This window comes from Pteropus medius, unplaced genomic scaffold (assembly GCF_902729225.1).
Source record: "Pteropus medius unplaced genomic scaffold, Ma_sr-lr_union100, whole genome shotgun sequence".
In the NCBI taxonomy this organism is placed as follows: Eukaryota; Metazoa; Chordata; class Mammalia; order Chiroptera; family Pteropodidae; genus Pteropus; species Pteropus medius.
Genome location: NW_024349798.1, coordinates 11,768,931 through 11,784,498, shown reverse-complemented (window position 1 = coordinate 11,784,498; position 15,568 = coordinate 11,768,931). Strand labels below are relative to the sequence as shown.

Here is a 15,568-nt window from a genome sequence, read left to right as displayed (position 1 = left end):
GGATAAACGTTTCAGACACAACCTTCTCCCTTTTCTCTTAGCAGCTGCATATCTTTCACATCTTGAGAAACCACCCAAGTCCATGTTTGGTGCACATTTTTCGGGAAACATCTGGCAACCAACTACTAATAGCTGTGACGCTTAACCATTCAACGTGGGCACGTGCTTCAAAATGCAGATGTTCATGCAAATACACCTTGCTGCTTACTCTCTAAAAATTTTAGTTCGTCAACAAAACCTGAGTCTTTGATTGGATTCTGGAAGCATTAGAAAAAATAAACAAGCACATGGCTTTCTGCCTTGCTTGTGACTGCTTTAAGAGGTGCCACGATGCTCCCGTTACTCTCTATCTGTTCCAGTCCATCATTTTCATATGGAAAAACATCCTGGAAGCTTACACTGGTCACAAAATTCTGAAAGGCTTGTCAATGAAGTTGATCGGACTCTCCACCATTCATGGTGTTTGAGAAGGTACTTCATAATTGTAAGTTCAGGCAATGTCGCATTTGGCATTTCCATTCTCCCACTGGTGGGGAATTCCCTCATCTCTACTCCCAAAAGAATAATCAGCTGGGAAATCATTCACATCAAGGATCCCTTCATCTTGGGGTCACAAAAAGCAGGAGCCGAGAGGTAATGAATGAGGATGGAACCGGCTCACGCTCCAGCAAGCGGGCCCTCCAGACTCACCCCAGAGCCAGAACAACACATAACTTATGCCATTAAAACATTTGTATCTTTTTCCCTGTGATCCCATTCCCTGAAATACATACTGAGGAACGGGATCGACAGAGGGAAAACGAGCTACAGCCACAAGGAGAGCATCTCAGCCTTTGTCTACGATCTCAAAAACCAGAAGAGACCAAAACACTAACCTAGGCAGAAACTGCCAAGTAAACTGGTGTGCTACACGACCATTAAAAATGACCCCGAGGCAGGCAGGCCCCCCACGGACTGCCACGGGGCTAGCGAGCGGGACCTCCTCCTTGAAAAAGATTTTGGCAATATGAGTCAAGAGCTTTAGAGACACTCATTCCCTCTAACATGGGAGCTACACTTCTAGGAACCTAGATTAAGAAAATAATCTATAAAAAAAAAAAAAGAAAGAAAGAAAGAAAAAAAGAAAAAGAGCTTTACCAAAAAAATATGTCCATGGAAATGGTACTCCTAAAACGGGGAGGGAAGGGAGATGTTTAAGAAAATGGCGGGAGAAACAAGGGCATGTGCAAGCACAATTCCACGTGGCCGTCAAAGGCGATATCCACACAAGCGAATAACACGAGAAAACGTTTATGATGTGAGATCAACTGCTTTTCAAAGTAAATCATCAACTTATAGATTCAGAAAGATGTGAATTATGTAAAATGAAAAAATGAATATACACATAAAATAAACTGGTATAAAATGTTTCCTAAATAATTTTAAAAAAACATTAAAAGGAAAATTGCATCCAGGTGGTTTTATTTAAACCTTTCTATTCTTCCCGGACTTATGGATTATAATTTGTGCATTACTTTTATATTCTGGGGGGAAGGGGAATTTCTATTCAGACATAATTTGCAATGTACATAGTGATACAAAAAAAATGTTAAAAACGATCAATAAAAATTGCACGTACACACTGATAGTGCTGTAACTGCCAAAACTGTACTTAAACAATTTAAGTGGAAATAATTCTCATGCCAGGGCTGTGAGATTTGGGGCTCTCTTCTACATTTCAAACGACATTGTTTGTACAACTGGTATGTTTAAAGCATGAAAACAAGAGTTTTCTCAAGAACTCTCAAGCTGGCCAGTCATGGCAGAATTCTGTCCTAGAATGCACCTTAACCTGAAAGCATTCAGCACAATGTTGGGTGAGCAAAGCTCCCGTGCAGATCCTTCGAAACCCACCAAAAGCAAGCCTACATGTCGTTTGTAGTTCACTTCAATATAAAATTGAAAGCAAAAGGGACAAATATTAATAGTGCTAGTTCTGGTAGTGGGCCATGGCATTCTTTGTGTTCTTCAAACCAACCAACCAACGAAAACTAACTCCCAACTCGGTTCTGAGATAAAAATCACAAGTGCCTTCACCTAAGAGTCCAGATAATTGAACTTACCCTTTCAGACCATGATTAGCATTCTGTCTGAGTCCCTGCTACTACAAGTGTGGTCACGGAAGCAGCAGGCCAGCACCCCTGGGAGCTCATTAGAAATACGTGTCACGCCTCTTCCAGACCTGCTGGAACCGAGGCTGAAGGCTGCCGTGACTCCAGGTACGCCTAAGAGGTGCTGCTCTAAACCGCCAGCTGTCAGCCCTGGCCGCATGCTGGAACTGCCCGAGCGGCGGGGGTCTCGCCGCCACAGAGTCTGACTTAATTGGTCTGGAGGGTGGCCTGGACATAGTTTTAAAAGCTCCCCTGGTGACTGCGGTGTATAGCAAAGTCTAAGCAAGGCATTTATTCTTCAACCCAGAGAATTCTGTTAGAAAGTTAGTTACATTTGAAGAACAGCAGGCCAGATGAACTCCAGAAAATGACTCTTTGCAGCCTTGAATGAAGGACTAATTTACTTCCACAAAACCAATAATAATCATCATGGCTGCCTTTTACTAAGTGCTTACTCGGGGCACTTCCTGTGCTTGGCGCTTCTCATGCATCGGCTCTTACACACTGTATGTTGAGAGAGAGACTATTATTATCCCAGTTTTCCAGATGAGAAGCATCAGGGGTAAAATGGCCATCTGAAATCACAGAACTTGAAGTGGCAGAAGCACTTGCATGACCCTCGGAGTGAGCACCTCCTTCAATTCTGCACCCCAGGAGCCTCACGCCTCACCTTACGCTCGGAACTAGCTTATCCCCCGCCACACCATTACACTATACTTCCTTCTGACAATGGCCAACTCAGCTGAAGCATGAGGAACTGTCAGCCAAGGGTTATTAAAATCTTTGTTTATATATCCCCCCTCGATTTTCAGCACCTAGAGGTGAGAGTCAGCTACATTATCTTGTTTTTCTCTGATGGACTAAGTTGAACATGGAATATACGTTTGATGAGTCAATCGACAAATGCGTATTAACTAACCACCTGCCCTTCACCACATTTCTGTAGCATTAGACCTCAGGAACCCAGCTCCTCCTAGGCCACCCTGTCTCCTGCCCTGACACGTGTGTCTTGTGCTCACCCCGGTCCCTCCGCATGCACTCAACTCTCCTTGGCTGCTCTGGTGTAAGTCAGCAGAGACCTGCCAGCCGCTGACAAAGATGTGCTGAAGAATGACGAAGAGCACGACTCACTCAGCTGATGAGACTCAGCCAAGGGGGAGAGGCTGCAATCATGGGGAAACGAGCCCAAGGAGACGCGAGGGACAGGAGAGCCCGGACGGGCCGGGACACGCAGGAGGAGCTCAACGGGTAATTCCGTGTGGTCGGGGTTCAGTCCCTGGCCAAAGACTCTAAAAGACTGAAGCAGCTGGAAATGGACCAGAAGGCTCTTGAACACAAAATTCTGATGGTACATTTGCAAAGGGTGCTGAAAGGGAGAAGGCTGGAGAAAGACCCTCCAACGAGTCTCACTGGGGAACAGTAGTTCTAAGAGCTCCCTGGTGACTGCAGGTATAGCAAAGCCTAAGCAGGAAAAAGCGTGCAGACGCTTTCGGTCATCACAACGGCGACAGGGCCAGAGATGCCGGCTGTCCGGGCAGGCCGAGGCTGAGGCAGCCCACGACCACGAGCAGCCGACATCCTGCTTCTTGCAAACATGCTGATGGCCCTTCATGTAGGTGAGAAACTTGTTTATAATCTCAGCCTACAACCTAACTCATTTAATATACATTGAATATATTAGTTTTCACCCTAGAGTCCACCCAGACTCTGGTCTTTCATTTTCTGTTCTGCTTAAAAAGGACTTCTGATCTTCTTACCGCCTTTAAATCCAAACTTATGCATTGTAAGTGGTACAAGCGCTAACCGCCTGTTTCCTAGCAAAGCCACATCCAGCCAATATATATTGAAATCTACTTTCTGTTATAAGTTATTTTCCTTTTCTGTCTCCTTCATATTAGAGTTAGGGTGTTATATTGATTTTTTAAGTTAGTTGTGTAGGTAGATTATATTAGCTATGAATTTCATTTCAGGGTAGTAAAGGGAGTGTTCGTTACCAAATGTTTTTATTAAAAAGAAGAATACTGATTCTGCCGAGACTGAACACTCCACATCGAAAGATGCAAAGTAGCTGGATTTGGCACTTGCTAATGAGTTCGTATTACCGTCAAACATTAAGAACCAACCACAGAAAGACACAGAGGAGAACACGGCGCAAGGACCCTGGACCACCAACTAGAATGGCTAAGTCTAGATTTCACTGATCACAGTTGGCTCCAGAGTGACGGCACAGTACTCTTACTTTGGAAAATCCACTGAACCCAAATGCAACGAGGAGATGACCCACAGCAGGGAACGTCTGCTGTCTTGGCCTACCCAGCCTTCGCCCCATCTGGTAGGAGGAGCCTGATCTTTTTCTTGAAGAAAGGCATCTGTCCCCCTCCTCAGCCTGTAGTCAGTGAGGATAAGCCAGCCACCTCCTCGCTCCAGGGGGGCATGTGACCCAGCCGGAACAGCAAGAACAAGACATCCCGCCGGGGAACTGGCAGTGAAGCCCAGGACTTCCTCCGGAGCTCTCGGGAAGAAGCGCTCCCCGCGGGGGTTGCCAAGCTGATGGGATTTATGCCTGGTGCTGCTGGGGGCTCTCAGGTCACCACGAGAGAAGAGCAACCAAGGGACGGAGAGGGGAGACGTGGGAAGACACAGGTCCTCTTTGACACCCTCCCCCACCCCCCAGCCCCTGGATCCAGCTGGGCAGAGCTAGCTCCTCTCCTACACTTTTAAGTTACGCAAGCCAAATCGATTGCACTTTACCATAAGCCAGTTCCAGTGGGTTTCTGTCACTTCCTACTAATAGTTCTTGACTTTTATCTACACTAAATGGTAAGATTTCAATGGATGGCTGACAGATTTCCAGAAAGCCCCAATTCCCAAAAAATGACCAGAATATCACCTAGGGCAGATGACAACCATCGGCAGATCTGAAGCTAAGCTTGGTGTGACTACACGGTGCCAAGAGGAGGTGCAAAGAGAAGAGCCATCAAGGGGTTGAAAGAGCTAACATTTCCCAATGAGACTCAGGCCAAGTGACAGTGTCACTGGTCCCGTGGTCCATTTGCTCCCCCATTTAACCAACATTACAGCTCAACAGCTGTGCATCAGGTATTGTGCTAGTTACCGGGGAAACAAGGTCAATGCGAAAGCATGGTCACTACCCTCACAGAGTGTCATCTGAAGGGAAAGACAATACTGACTTATGACTGCCAGTACTACCACTGGAAGGACACTGGTTCCCGTGGGAGGACAGCACAGAGGGACCTGGCCCAGGCAATGCTCAAGCAAGAGGTCGGTGGCAAAGCCTTCTGTATCAGTGAGTGCTCCTGATGTAACAAAACACAGAAAATCCAACTCAAACTGGCATAAATAATAGCAAAGGAGACCGACTGACCCACGTAAGTGGAAAACCTGGCTTCAAGGGCAGGTGGATCAGTGGCCCACTGATGTCGTAAGACTCGGTTCCCTCACCTCTCCTCTCCAATGCAAGCTGCAGCATAAGCCTCATCCTAACACTTTCTCCCTCATGGTGGTAAAATGGCTAAAGCAGCTCCCGCCTTCACACCCTCACGCACATGGTCCAGAGGGAGCCACCCCAGCCACCCACGACCAAGGGACCATCTCCTCTCAAAGTCGCAGCAAACCTCCAAGCACGTCCTCATGGCCAGATCAGATCACGTGCCCGTTTCCAAGTCCAATCACCACATCTGGCTGGGTCAAACCTGGTTACCTGACCCAGTCACCGTGGGAAAGAGACAGAAGCGTGTGGACCAGGTCAGACAAATCGGGGCTGAACCTCGGTGCCTGGGAGAGTACAACCCCCACTACCAACCAAGAAAAAAATAAAATCAAGCCGTGGCTGCTCCCCCAGTGCGGGAGAAATGGAGAGGAGCTTTTAGGGAGACTATACGGTGTCCATGGCAGCAGCTCTAGTGAGAGAATCCCAATATTTCCCCCAGCTCTCGATCCGTAAACATGGGCTTTTGGAATTATACAATATAGCAAATGTTAATTTTTTGAAAGATGCACAAACACTGGCTCTTATTTCTGGTCTCTACTAAACCTGAGAGCAGTTTTTGTTTTACGCAATGGGTTGAGATAGTCTTCCAGATCACGTTTCTTTTACCAGACAGAACCGAATAATGGGGACTTCACAAAAGAATGCCAGATTCTCCCTTTTTCAGCCTCATGTGCAACACTGCCATCTTGGCTTTGGGACTTTCTCAAGCTGTTTCCACCGCTCCACCAGCACTGGCATGGGGATGGTAAATTCTTGGTGTGCTTGCCACCATGTTCCCGTCCCATGTCCACGGCAGACATTGCTCATCAATACCGGCACTCCGTCCTGCTGAGCCCAGGTGAAACCCCAGAATCCTTCTCAACCCAGAACCCCAAGCAGATACGCCCAGAGGTGGCAACGGGAGAAAACCTACTGGCCTTCGCTATTAGAGTGAGTATTATAACTGGGAAGCTGGCCATGAAAAGGCCCAAACTCTTGGTTCCGAAGGCCATCCCTAACCCAGGACAGGCTCAGATTTCAAGCCAGTGTCTCCCACGTTCGACTTCTTCAACTCTGACCATCAGCCTCTGGTGATAAAAAATACAATCAATGTCTTTAGATAGACATTGAAGAGATTTACTGGCCTTTTTCACAAAAGGCATAGCCTTCATATTTCTCCAATAAATTTTTTTTAAAAGGCAGAGACTGAGCCTTAGAGGAGATACTGAGATTTAAAGCCTTCATAGAAAGCCAATAAAGGTCCCCCGAGGGGCTGGATGGCCTGATGTGAGCAGGGCTCTCGAGACTCCTGGTCCAGCCTTCCCTTACAGTCGTGCAATACAGTTCTGCCTCATACCAGGACACTGCGACAGCAGGTCACTGCTCGGTAGCCCATCGGGGACAGATAAACAAAGGGACACATGCTGGGCAGGCAGGGCTGGAAAAACAACAGGAGGAACTGAAGGTAAAATGAAGGTCGGTGGAGAAAGGCTCCAAGATGCTCACCGCAGGGGGAGGCTGAGACAAGGGAGGAGCCCCAGATCTGGCCTCGCCTCAGCAGCCCTAGCCACCCACAGACAAGGCGCCAGCTAAGAGGAGAAAGCGGGGAATGTCCCCTGAGTGTTTATGATGGGCCTGGACGTGCGCCGACTGCCTTAGGAGCATTACTCATGGACTCCCCACCATCCTAGGAGGAAACGTATGGACGTGATTTATCTGCCCATTGCCTGCCCGGCGTCAATCATGGCCTCTGCCCACTCCTGGCCACAACACATCCACTGAAGCATCGTCCTAAAATGTTACATGTGGACATCTTCTTTCGCTCCTGCACAACGCTTGGTGCTACCGGAAGCCATCTCTGAGGCTGTGTGCAGAGGCCCACCCTCAGAAGGATGCTAACACACAGAGGACACAGAGCCAAGAGGCGAGGAAGGGTGCTGACCTCACCAGAGCACCCGGTCCAGTGATGCCTAAAAAGAAGTGACAAGTTTGTTACAGCAACAAACTCACCTGCTGACCCAAGCTCATCTACTTTGGGTTTCTACTGCCAAAAGCATATTAATATCAGTTAAGATTATTATGCCCCCGTTTACAGACCAGGAAACTGAGATCTGAGAAGTTACTAAGTGGCAGAGTCAAGACCAGAGTCACCATGCTGCTTCCCTAGACAGGGACTAGCCACAGCCCTTCTGAGCCAGCAGTGACCATGACACAGCCACCCAGATCCTGCTTGACATCGCCTCACCTGCTGTTACAAGATTAGGTTACAAGATTGGGGGATGGGGGCATGCTCCATGCCACCCACCTCCTTTTAATTTTTAGACAGACAAAGAACCAGAGGCTCAGAGATGGCTTGAGATGGCCAAGCCTTGAGATGGCCAACTCTGGCCAACAGCTTGCCTGCGACCTTATGAGAAACTCAGAGACAGAACCTCCCAGCTGAGCCATTCCCAGATTCTTAACTCACAGAAAGTATAGAGGATCATAAACATTTGTTGTTTTAACCTGCCAAGTTCGGAGGTAATTTGTTCCACAGCAAGAGATAACACAACGAACAGAAACAGAAAATGTCTCAATAACCCAACAACCCATTTTCTTATTTCTCTCACGTCAATGTGTGTCTTCCCGTGAACACCTGTCTTCATAGCTTGAGTTTTCTTAATTCATTGGGAAATGAATTAATGATAGCACGAAAGGAAAATCATTAATTTTGAGCAAAAAGAAATGTGAAATAAAATGCTGAATTTGTTCAGGGACGTTTCAATTTTACAATGAGCATATACTCATATACTTAGAACCAGTAAAACACTCATATACACGAACACTCTTAGAATGCTTATAGTAAAAGTAATTTCACTTTTTGTGTCTGAAATAGCCTAGCACTTAATTCTTTCTGCACCATTAAGGTTAAAATATAACTTTTGATTAGATGAGGTTTCTTAGTAATATAATTATTATACTAAAGAAAAATGATGATGATAGTTAACACTTACGGAGCATTTATGAAGCACATTTATTGAGCTGACATACGGTCTCTCATTTTATCACGAAACTCTATGAAGTAGAGCTTTCCTAGCCTCATTTTATAACTAAGGAAACAGAGAGATTAACTTGCTCATACAACTAATAAGCAGTAGAGCCATCGTCAGACCCCCAGAGCCCAATGCTAGGATTAGTGCCACCAATCACCAGGCTAAACCACCTGCATTATGATACCTGCCACCTGAACACACACACGGACCTGAGAACAGGGTGGCCCCAATGCACACACATTGGCCTGGCCTCCAGCCTCACTGTCCTGCCCCTGCCCCACAGCTCACAAGCAACAGCTGACCACAGAGGTCCACCACCTGATGACACTGACAGCAGCTCCTTCTGCAGCAAGAAGAGAGTTCTGACAGCTGGCAGGGGCAAACTCTGTGTGGAACATGTCAGTAGTTGAATTTTTCAAAATTGACAGGTCATACCTCTCTGTTTGGTCTCTTCTTGTTTTCTCCTGAAGTATTTGCCTTCTACCTGCAAACTGCAAACTCAGGCACCTTAAACTCTTAGCTACCCGCTGTTTAAACGAGGAGACTTCCGAGTAAAAACTGCTTGGTTAAATTGGGTTTCTATCCCACTCTCCCAAGAATTATCACATACTAAACTACACTTACTGTAAAACACACTTCCAAGAGCTCGCTCGTGCCCAGTGCCTTAAGTACTTTCACATACATTCCTCCTCATTCATCCTCTCAGATGAGCAAGATTAGCCTCTCCACTTTATAAATGAGGACATGCACACTTGCAGAAGTTAAACAATTCACCCCGAAAGACACAGTCTTCAAGCAATGGAGCAGGGACTCACGGCTAAGCCGACTCCTAGCACAACCCAAAACGACACGGAGTGTAATCTGTCTCTGCCTTCAGCCTTCGGTGTGATCAAACACCGTTACACACAGAGCTCTAGCACGGCCAGGTACCGTGGTGGTCCAGTTGATGAAATGCCAGATCGGACTCCGATTACCATACTTCTAGTCATTTAACTGACTCTGATGTTTTTGAGATGTAGTTTTAAAATGGATCATGGTGCCAACTTTCAATTACATACACATAACAATTACATTAGTGCCGCTCACATCACCTGTCAGCACAGGGATGACAAACACTGCTGCTGTGAGATTTCTGACTCCGGACTCCCCTGCACATCCGCAAGACATATATATCTCCTGGTCTTGTTTTAAAGTGTTTTAAAGAACCAAACTGCCTAGCTCACCTAAAGGGGGTGGGGGGGTTCTAAACTCAAATGTCCAGGAACTGGAAACGGTTATTTTAATACGGTACATTAACTCAATGAAATGCCACATGCAGGCACAGAGAAATGGTCGACATGAAGCTTACACAGTGGAGGGGGGCCGACTAATATTAAGTATGGTACATAAAAATATGTTTGCATGTGAAGAAATTCAGTAAAAATGCATGTTTTTTTATGGGAGTTGGGATTTGGGGAGGTTCACTTTATAATTTTCTTTATCAAGATATAAACAAAGTCACAGAAAAAGAAATAAAATGGCTCTTAAATAAAAACAGGCTCAACTATACTCTTAATGAGGAAAATGCGAGAGGAAAAGAGCCTGCCAATGCCATCTTCCACCTGTGATCTTAGCAAAACCCCCGTGGGCACTGCTGTGTAGTCAAGGACACCCCCCACCCACCCCAGTTGGGGACCATTCGATTGCTCCACCTCCCTGGAGGGCAAGCTGATGACCTCTATCGAACTGAAAAAATCACAGCATTTTTGACCCTGCAATTCTACTTCCAGGAATTTTTCCAACAAATATAGCCACATAGGAACAAAATGATACATGCAAAGGTTATTCACGGCGGCAGCATTAGAAGGAGCAAAGACTAGAAACTACCTCAACACTTGGCTGTTGGCGCGCTGGTCAACAGATCCATTTCTGATGCTGCCAGGCAAAAAGGTATCGTGGCATTAAAGATGGCAACCCCGTGGATACCAACACAGAACACTTTCTGCAACGTAAAGTCAGAGGTGCAGAGGCTACGCCACCATTGTGCATTAAGGAAGAAAAGGAGGAAGAAAGGGGAGGACTATGAAAAGAAAATATGGCACCCAGATCTGCTGTGTCTGCACGAGCACCTCTGGGACTGGTAACAGGGCCACCTCCGGGCAAACTGGGTGGCTAGGGGTCACACATTTTAACCATCTGTACTTTCTGAACCATATGCATGCAAGTCATTCGATATTTATCCGACAAAATAAATTAAAACGTCAAATGCATAAGTTTTATTTCCATTGGTCACTATCTTTTTTTTTTAATTAAGAAGCACTGGTGAAAGGTATGCTTGAGTTTTAAAGCCTCCCCACGCCACCTCGACCCCTCCGCCCTCCCCTACCTTGCCAAGGCCTGGATCTTCATGACGTGCCGCTCCTCCTGCTCAGCCAGCTTCCTTTTCAAGGCGTCCACCTCTTGCCGGAGGGCAGCCGAGTGCTCCATCTCCCCATCCAGCAGGTTCCGCAGCGACCTGGGAAGAGGGGCCACGTGGGTTCAAGTGCTGTTAACTCAGAGTCCGTAGAGTCCAGAACACGGCTATTTATCTAAGTCCCAAATCATCGTTTTCCACAAGGCTCTGCATAAACCATAATTCAAATCTATCTCATATAAATTGATTTAAGGAAATACCAAACTCTGCTCAGAACCTCAGAGTAACAATTAGGATGAGCCCCAGGGGAACCATCTGCAGCCCAGGCTGTGTCCCCCTGCGGGCTGTTGCCCGCGGGCAGCTTCAATCAAGGGAAAACGATGAGTTGAGTGAATCCCAGGCAAGGCCCCTTACAGACATCCTACTCAAAGGTGCAGCATATTAAACTGTGACCATTTTGTCACAGTCACACTGGAGAAGAGATTTAACAAAGGAAGGATGACAGGACAGGCCAAAAGAATAATCGGAGCCATAAAAATAGAACATAGGCTCAGATGATCTGATAGTTATCTACTCTCATATTCACTTCTACCCACAAAACACTTTAACCCTGCTCTGTTGCCATCTCCAGGTTAAACAAGCTTGTATACCGTTTTCCAGAGCAATATAGTTTGAGGCTGCATGTATCACGTTTTATGTGATATATGGAGTTTGTTAACCCCCTAAAACACGTCCACCTGCGTATCTGTCATCCTTGGTTTTAACAGTGGAGAAGACAGCTCTTCCAGAAATAACCTCAAGTTACCACCTAGAAATGAGCCGAGCATGGTTCCGCTGACCATTTATTTCGCTGGACGTTAAGTGGCTATTTCTAGAAAACATTTCCTGACATCGGTGCATCTACCTCTCAAATCTAGGGGATACTTGTCATGTGACATTGGATATAAGCGAAAGTGTCTGACCTCCCCACTCCCACTCTTCACCATACTTTTCCAAGCCTGTGGTCCTTGAGAGTTTTGAGAAAACTCCCCTCTTAGGGCCTAGGACACTCACACAAACAGGGTGATATTTTCTTCCTCTGGGAAGAAGAAATTGACAGTGACTACTGCTCCTCACAAGGTAAGACAAAACCCATGACTTCTTCCAAAACACTAGCTCCCGCTGAAGCGAGGAAAAGGACCTCTGCAGTGTCTATATGCCCCTTGTTGAAAGTTTTAGTTGGAAAACTGTACTGTCTAAAGATTCTGTTTTTTAAAATTCCCTTATTTTAGAAATCGTGTTTGTTTGCTTTTAGATGTTTCTGTAAAGGATGAGGGAGAAGCTTGTCAAGGAGGGCCCAAAATAAGGTTTAAAAAGGAGGATCATGATTCCATGTCATCATGGATGCTTAATTCCCCCTCTAAGTAAACACACACTCACATACACTCACACACACACACACAGGTACACAACATACCACCCCTAACCCCCAGGGAAGCAGCCTAATCATGTTACTAAAGCTCAGCAGATACCTACAGGCAAATCCCTCCGCTGACCACCCTGTAGCCAAGACTAGACAAGGTCCTGGCAGTTGAAAGGCCCCTGTTCAGGTAGTCAGATGGCAGCGACACAGCTGACCCCTGCCTAGTATCCGGCTTGGGTTTCGACAGGGAATAAAAGATAAAATGCTTTGTCCTCTCGATGTCCACAACTGAGCTGTTAAGGAAGTCCAAAGAATTCAAATACTATCTTGCCCCAAGCATTCCTTATTTGAGAAAACTCTAAGACAAGTGTTCAGGTGCCTGGAACATGGCTGGAAGGCTCTTAATTAAAAGTTACTCCAAAGCGACCCCACTTTACCGGGTCGGAGGGTGATACTAAAGGGGATGGATGGAGTTTCTTCCTACACGATGAAAATGTTTTAAAACCATGGTGATGACTGCACATAGCTGCGAATATACAAAATGCCACAGAATTGTATAGTTTAAATGGGTGAATTGTATGGTATGTGAATAATATCTTAATAAAAGCTGTTTAAAAATTTTTAGTTCATTCTAAGTTGGTACCGCGATTGTAAGGTTTTCATCCCTTGCTAACACTCAGGCTACAACACACATACACTAAAGTTGTACTTTCCAGGCAAAAAGCAAGAAACCATTGGCTGCAATTTTGCCAACAAAGCAAAATTTCCTCCATCTGTGATATTTTTTCCATCTCAGAGGCAGAATGACGAAGGCAGAACCTCTGCCTCGAGCCTGAAGATCTCGGTACCTGTTCTCTTCCTCCAGCTCCTCTTTCCTATTCATCATGGCCACGATGGCTTGTCGCAGTTCATCTAAGGGAAGAAAGCGAAGTCAAAATTAATCAGCGGGTCGGTCTCGCCTGTTACACCGTGCTCTCACCGATCTCAATTATGCACTATTTTGGGTGACTTGTCTAGACAACTTCCCTTTCCCTTTCAAAAATAATCCCTACACGGTCTCCGTTATCCAATGGGCTCACACGATCACACAAAATGGAAAGGTGGGGCAGATGGGAACAAATGCAGAGGTGTTTCCTTGGTGAACACACTCAGCCACTCTGGAAAAGGGCTTGCAATTTCTAAGTGTTTTTCTAAGTCTCTGCTACTGGACAACAACTGTTTTGAACAATGACAAATTCCCAGTTATAGCTATTTATCAACAAATCAGACGGAAGCAGATCGAGTGACACTTGGGTCCACATTGACACAGAAATGCTTACTCAGGTTTAGGAAGCTATCTGGTTTTCCTTCATCGACTTCCATAGTTAGCATACAGGCGACACTGTAAGTGGGGAGGGGTCCCCTCTCCTGTAAGTCCACAGCTACTTACAGGAGCTACTCTTCCATATACCTTTTGTGTAGAAAAGCATTCATTGATAGGAAACCACACCTTTAAATTAGGCAACCACCCAAGTTTCCTACTACGTCAAACAACCGTTGTCACTGTCCACCATATATTAAGAACACTGTTTACCATATCACTCAGATCTCAGGACCTGAACTTCTGAGTTTCTCCTGGAGAGCCAATTTTGCTTTGGGTTGTTCACCCTGCCCCAAAAAACTCTATGAACAATATTTCCCTCTTGGGATTGGCTGCTAGGAGGTTCACGGCCAAAATTGCACATCTAGTGATCGTACGTGGCCATGTGGCCACCGTGACGTGCCCTAACCTCACCTGGGATCTCCAACCAGTCTCTCCACCTGTGCCAATTTACCTATAACTGGCCTCGCTTTATTTACTTATTTTTTTTATCTGTTTTAATATGCTGCTTCAGATCCTCTTTCGGAAGGAAGGATGGTCTGTTGGTTTCTTCCTTTTAGCTAATATTTGAATGCTTACACTTGTCAAGCTCTGTTCAAAGCCCTTACAGGCACTAACTATCTCAATTAATCTTTTACACACACCTAACAAACACGTGCCACCGTCCCATTCTAATAGGCTATAAATTACTGCAAAGAAGAGGAAACGGAGGAGGAAGAAGACAGATAAACAGGTGGGTCTCTGCCCCTTACACTCGGACGCAGGGAGAAAGGCTCGTCAGAGACCCTGGGGAAGAAATGGGGTGATGAGACCAATGCGGTCCTCAGACAGCAGTGGAGGAAATGGAAGCCCACAGCCCGGGTCTCACGGGGAAGAAAGGAAATGAATTATGGGGGCTCCTCCCCAACCTCCAGGAGAGGCTCCTCTGTTCAGATGAGGTAGGACAAAAAAACAGACCCTCCACTGTCTTTTCCAGTCCAGAGCAGCCACATCTGTGTGGTGAGGACATGACTAAGAGGTCACCCTGGCTTCCCCACTGCAGAAACGGGGCCTCCTACGGTGCCCGCGAGGAGGTCTGTTCCTCAGGCAGCCCTCTCCTGGTGTCGCCATCACCAAGAAGAACCAAAAACCAATGGGTCAACACGCATTTGTCGAGCACCTAAAGACACAGGCACTGTCCTTGGCACTGCAGGTGAAGGGTGAATAAAACAGACCAAAGTCCCTGTCTGCACAAGAGGCCTTCTTCCTAGGAGGGGGGACAATCAAACAAATGCGCACGTCACACTCAGGGTAATGAGGGGTGCCAGGAGGAAAACGACGGCGACGTGAGACTGATGGCGGGAGTGGTGTCATTTCCCACGGGTGCTCTGGGAAGGCGTCTCCGAGGAGACGACACGTGAGCAGAGGCCTGGTGGAGAGAGGGTGCCAGCCTGCTGCTGTGCGGAGGAAAACCACTGCACACAGCAAAAGGCACATGCGAAGGCCCTGACCAGGTGTGAGTCGGGTCACAAGAGGAAGGCAGAGTGACATGAAAAAGGTGAGGGTGGCACGCAACAAGGGCAGAAGCCAGCAGCCTCAGACCTTGCCAGAGTGAAGGCACGTGGCAGGGAAGCTGCCCCCGGGAAGCTTCCAACCTTAAGGACTTGATGACAGCTCGAGCAGCCACCACTTAAATGTCTCATGCACATCGTCTCATTGGTGCTGCGGATCGGCTCTGCAGGAAGCTATCTTCAAATCAGTTT

At 46.6% G+C, this 15,568-nt stretch overlaps 1 protein-coding gene across 6 annotated transcripts in view; it reads right to left on the bottom strand.

The window, feature by feature from the left end:
- Positions 1-15,568, bottom strand: part of SNX29 (sorting nexin 29) — a 440,342-nt gene that overhangs the window by 316,786 nt on the left and 107,988 nt on the right. For all 6 annotated transcript variants that reach the window (XM_039885359.1, XM_039885355.1, XM_039885356.1 and 3 more), the window contains 2 exons: positions 13,315-13,378; positions 11,038-11,166 (listed from right to left, as the gene is read on the bottom strand). In XM_039885359.1, coding sequence (XP_039741293.1) covers positions 11,038-11,166; positions 13,315-13,378 — 193 coding nt within the window. The remainder of the gene's footprint in view (positions 1-11,037; positions 11,167-13,314; positions 13,379-15,568) is intronic.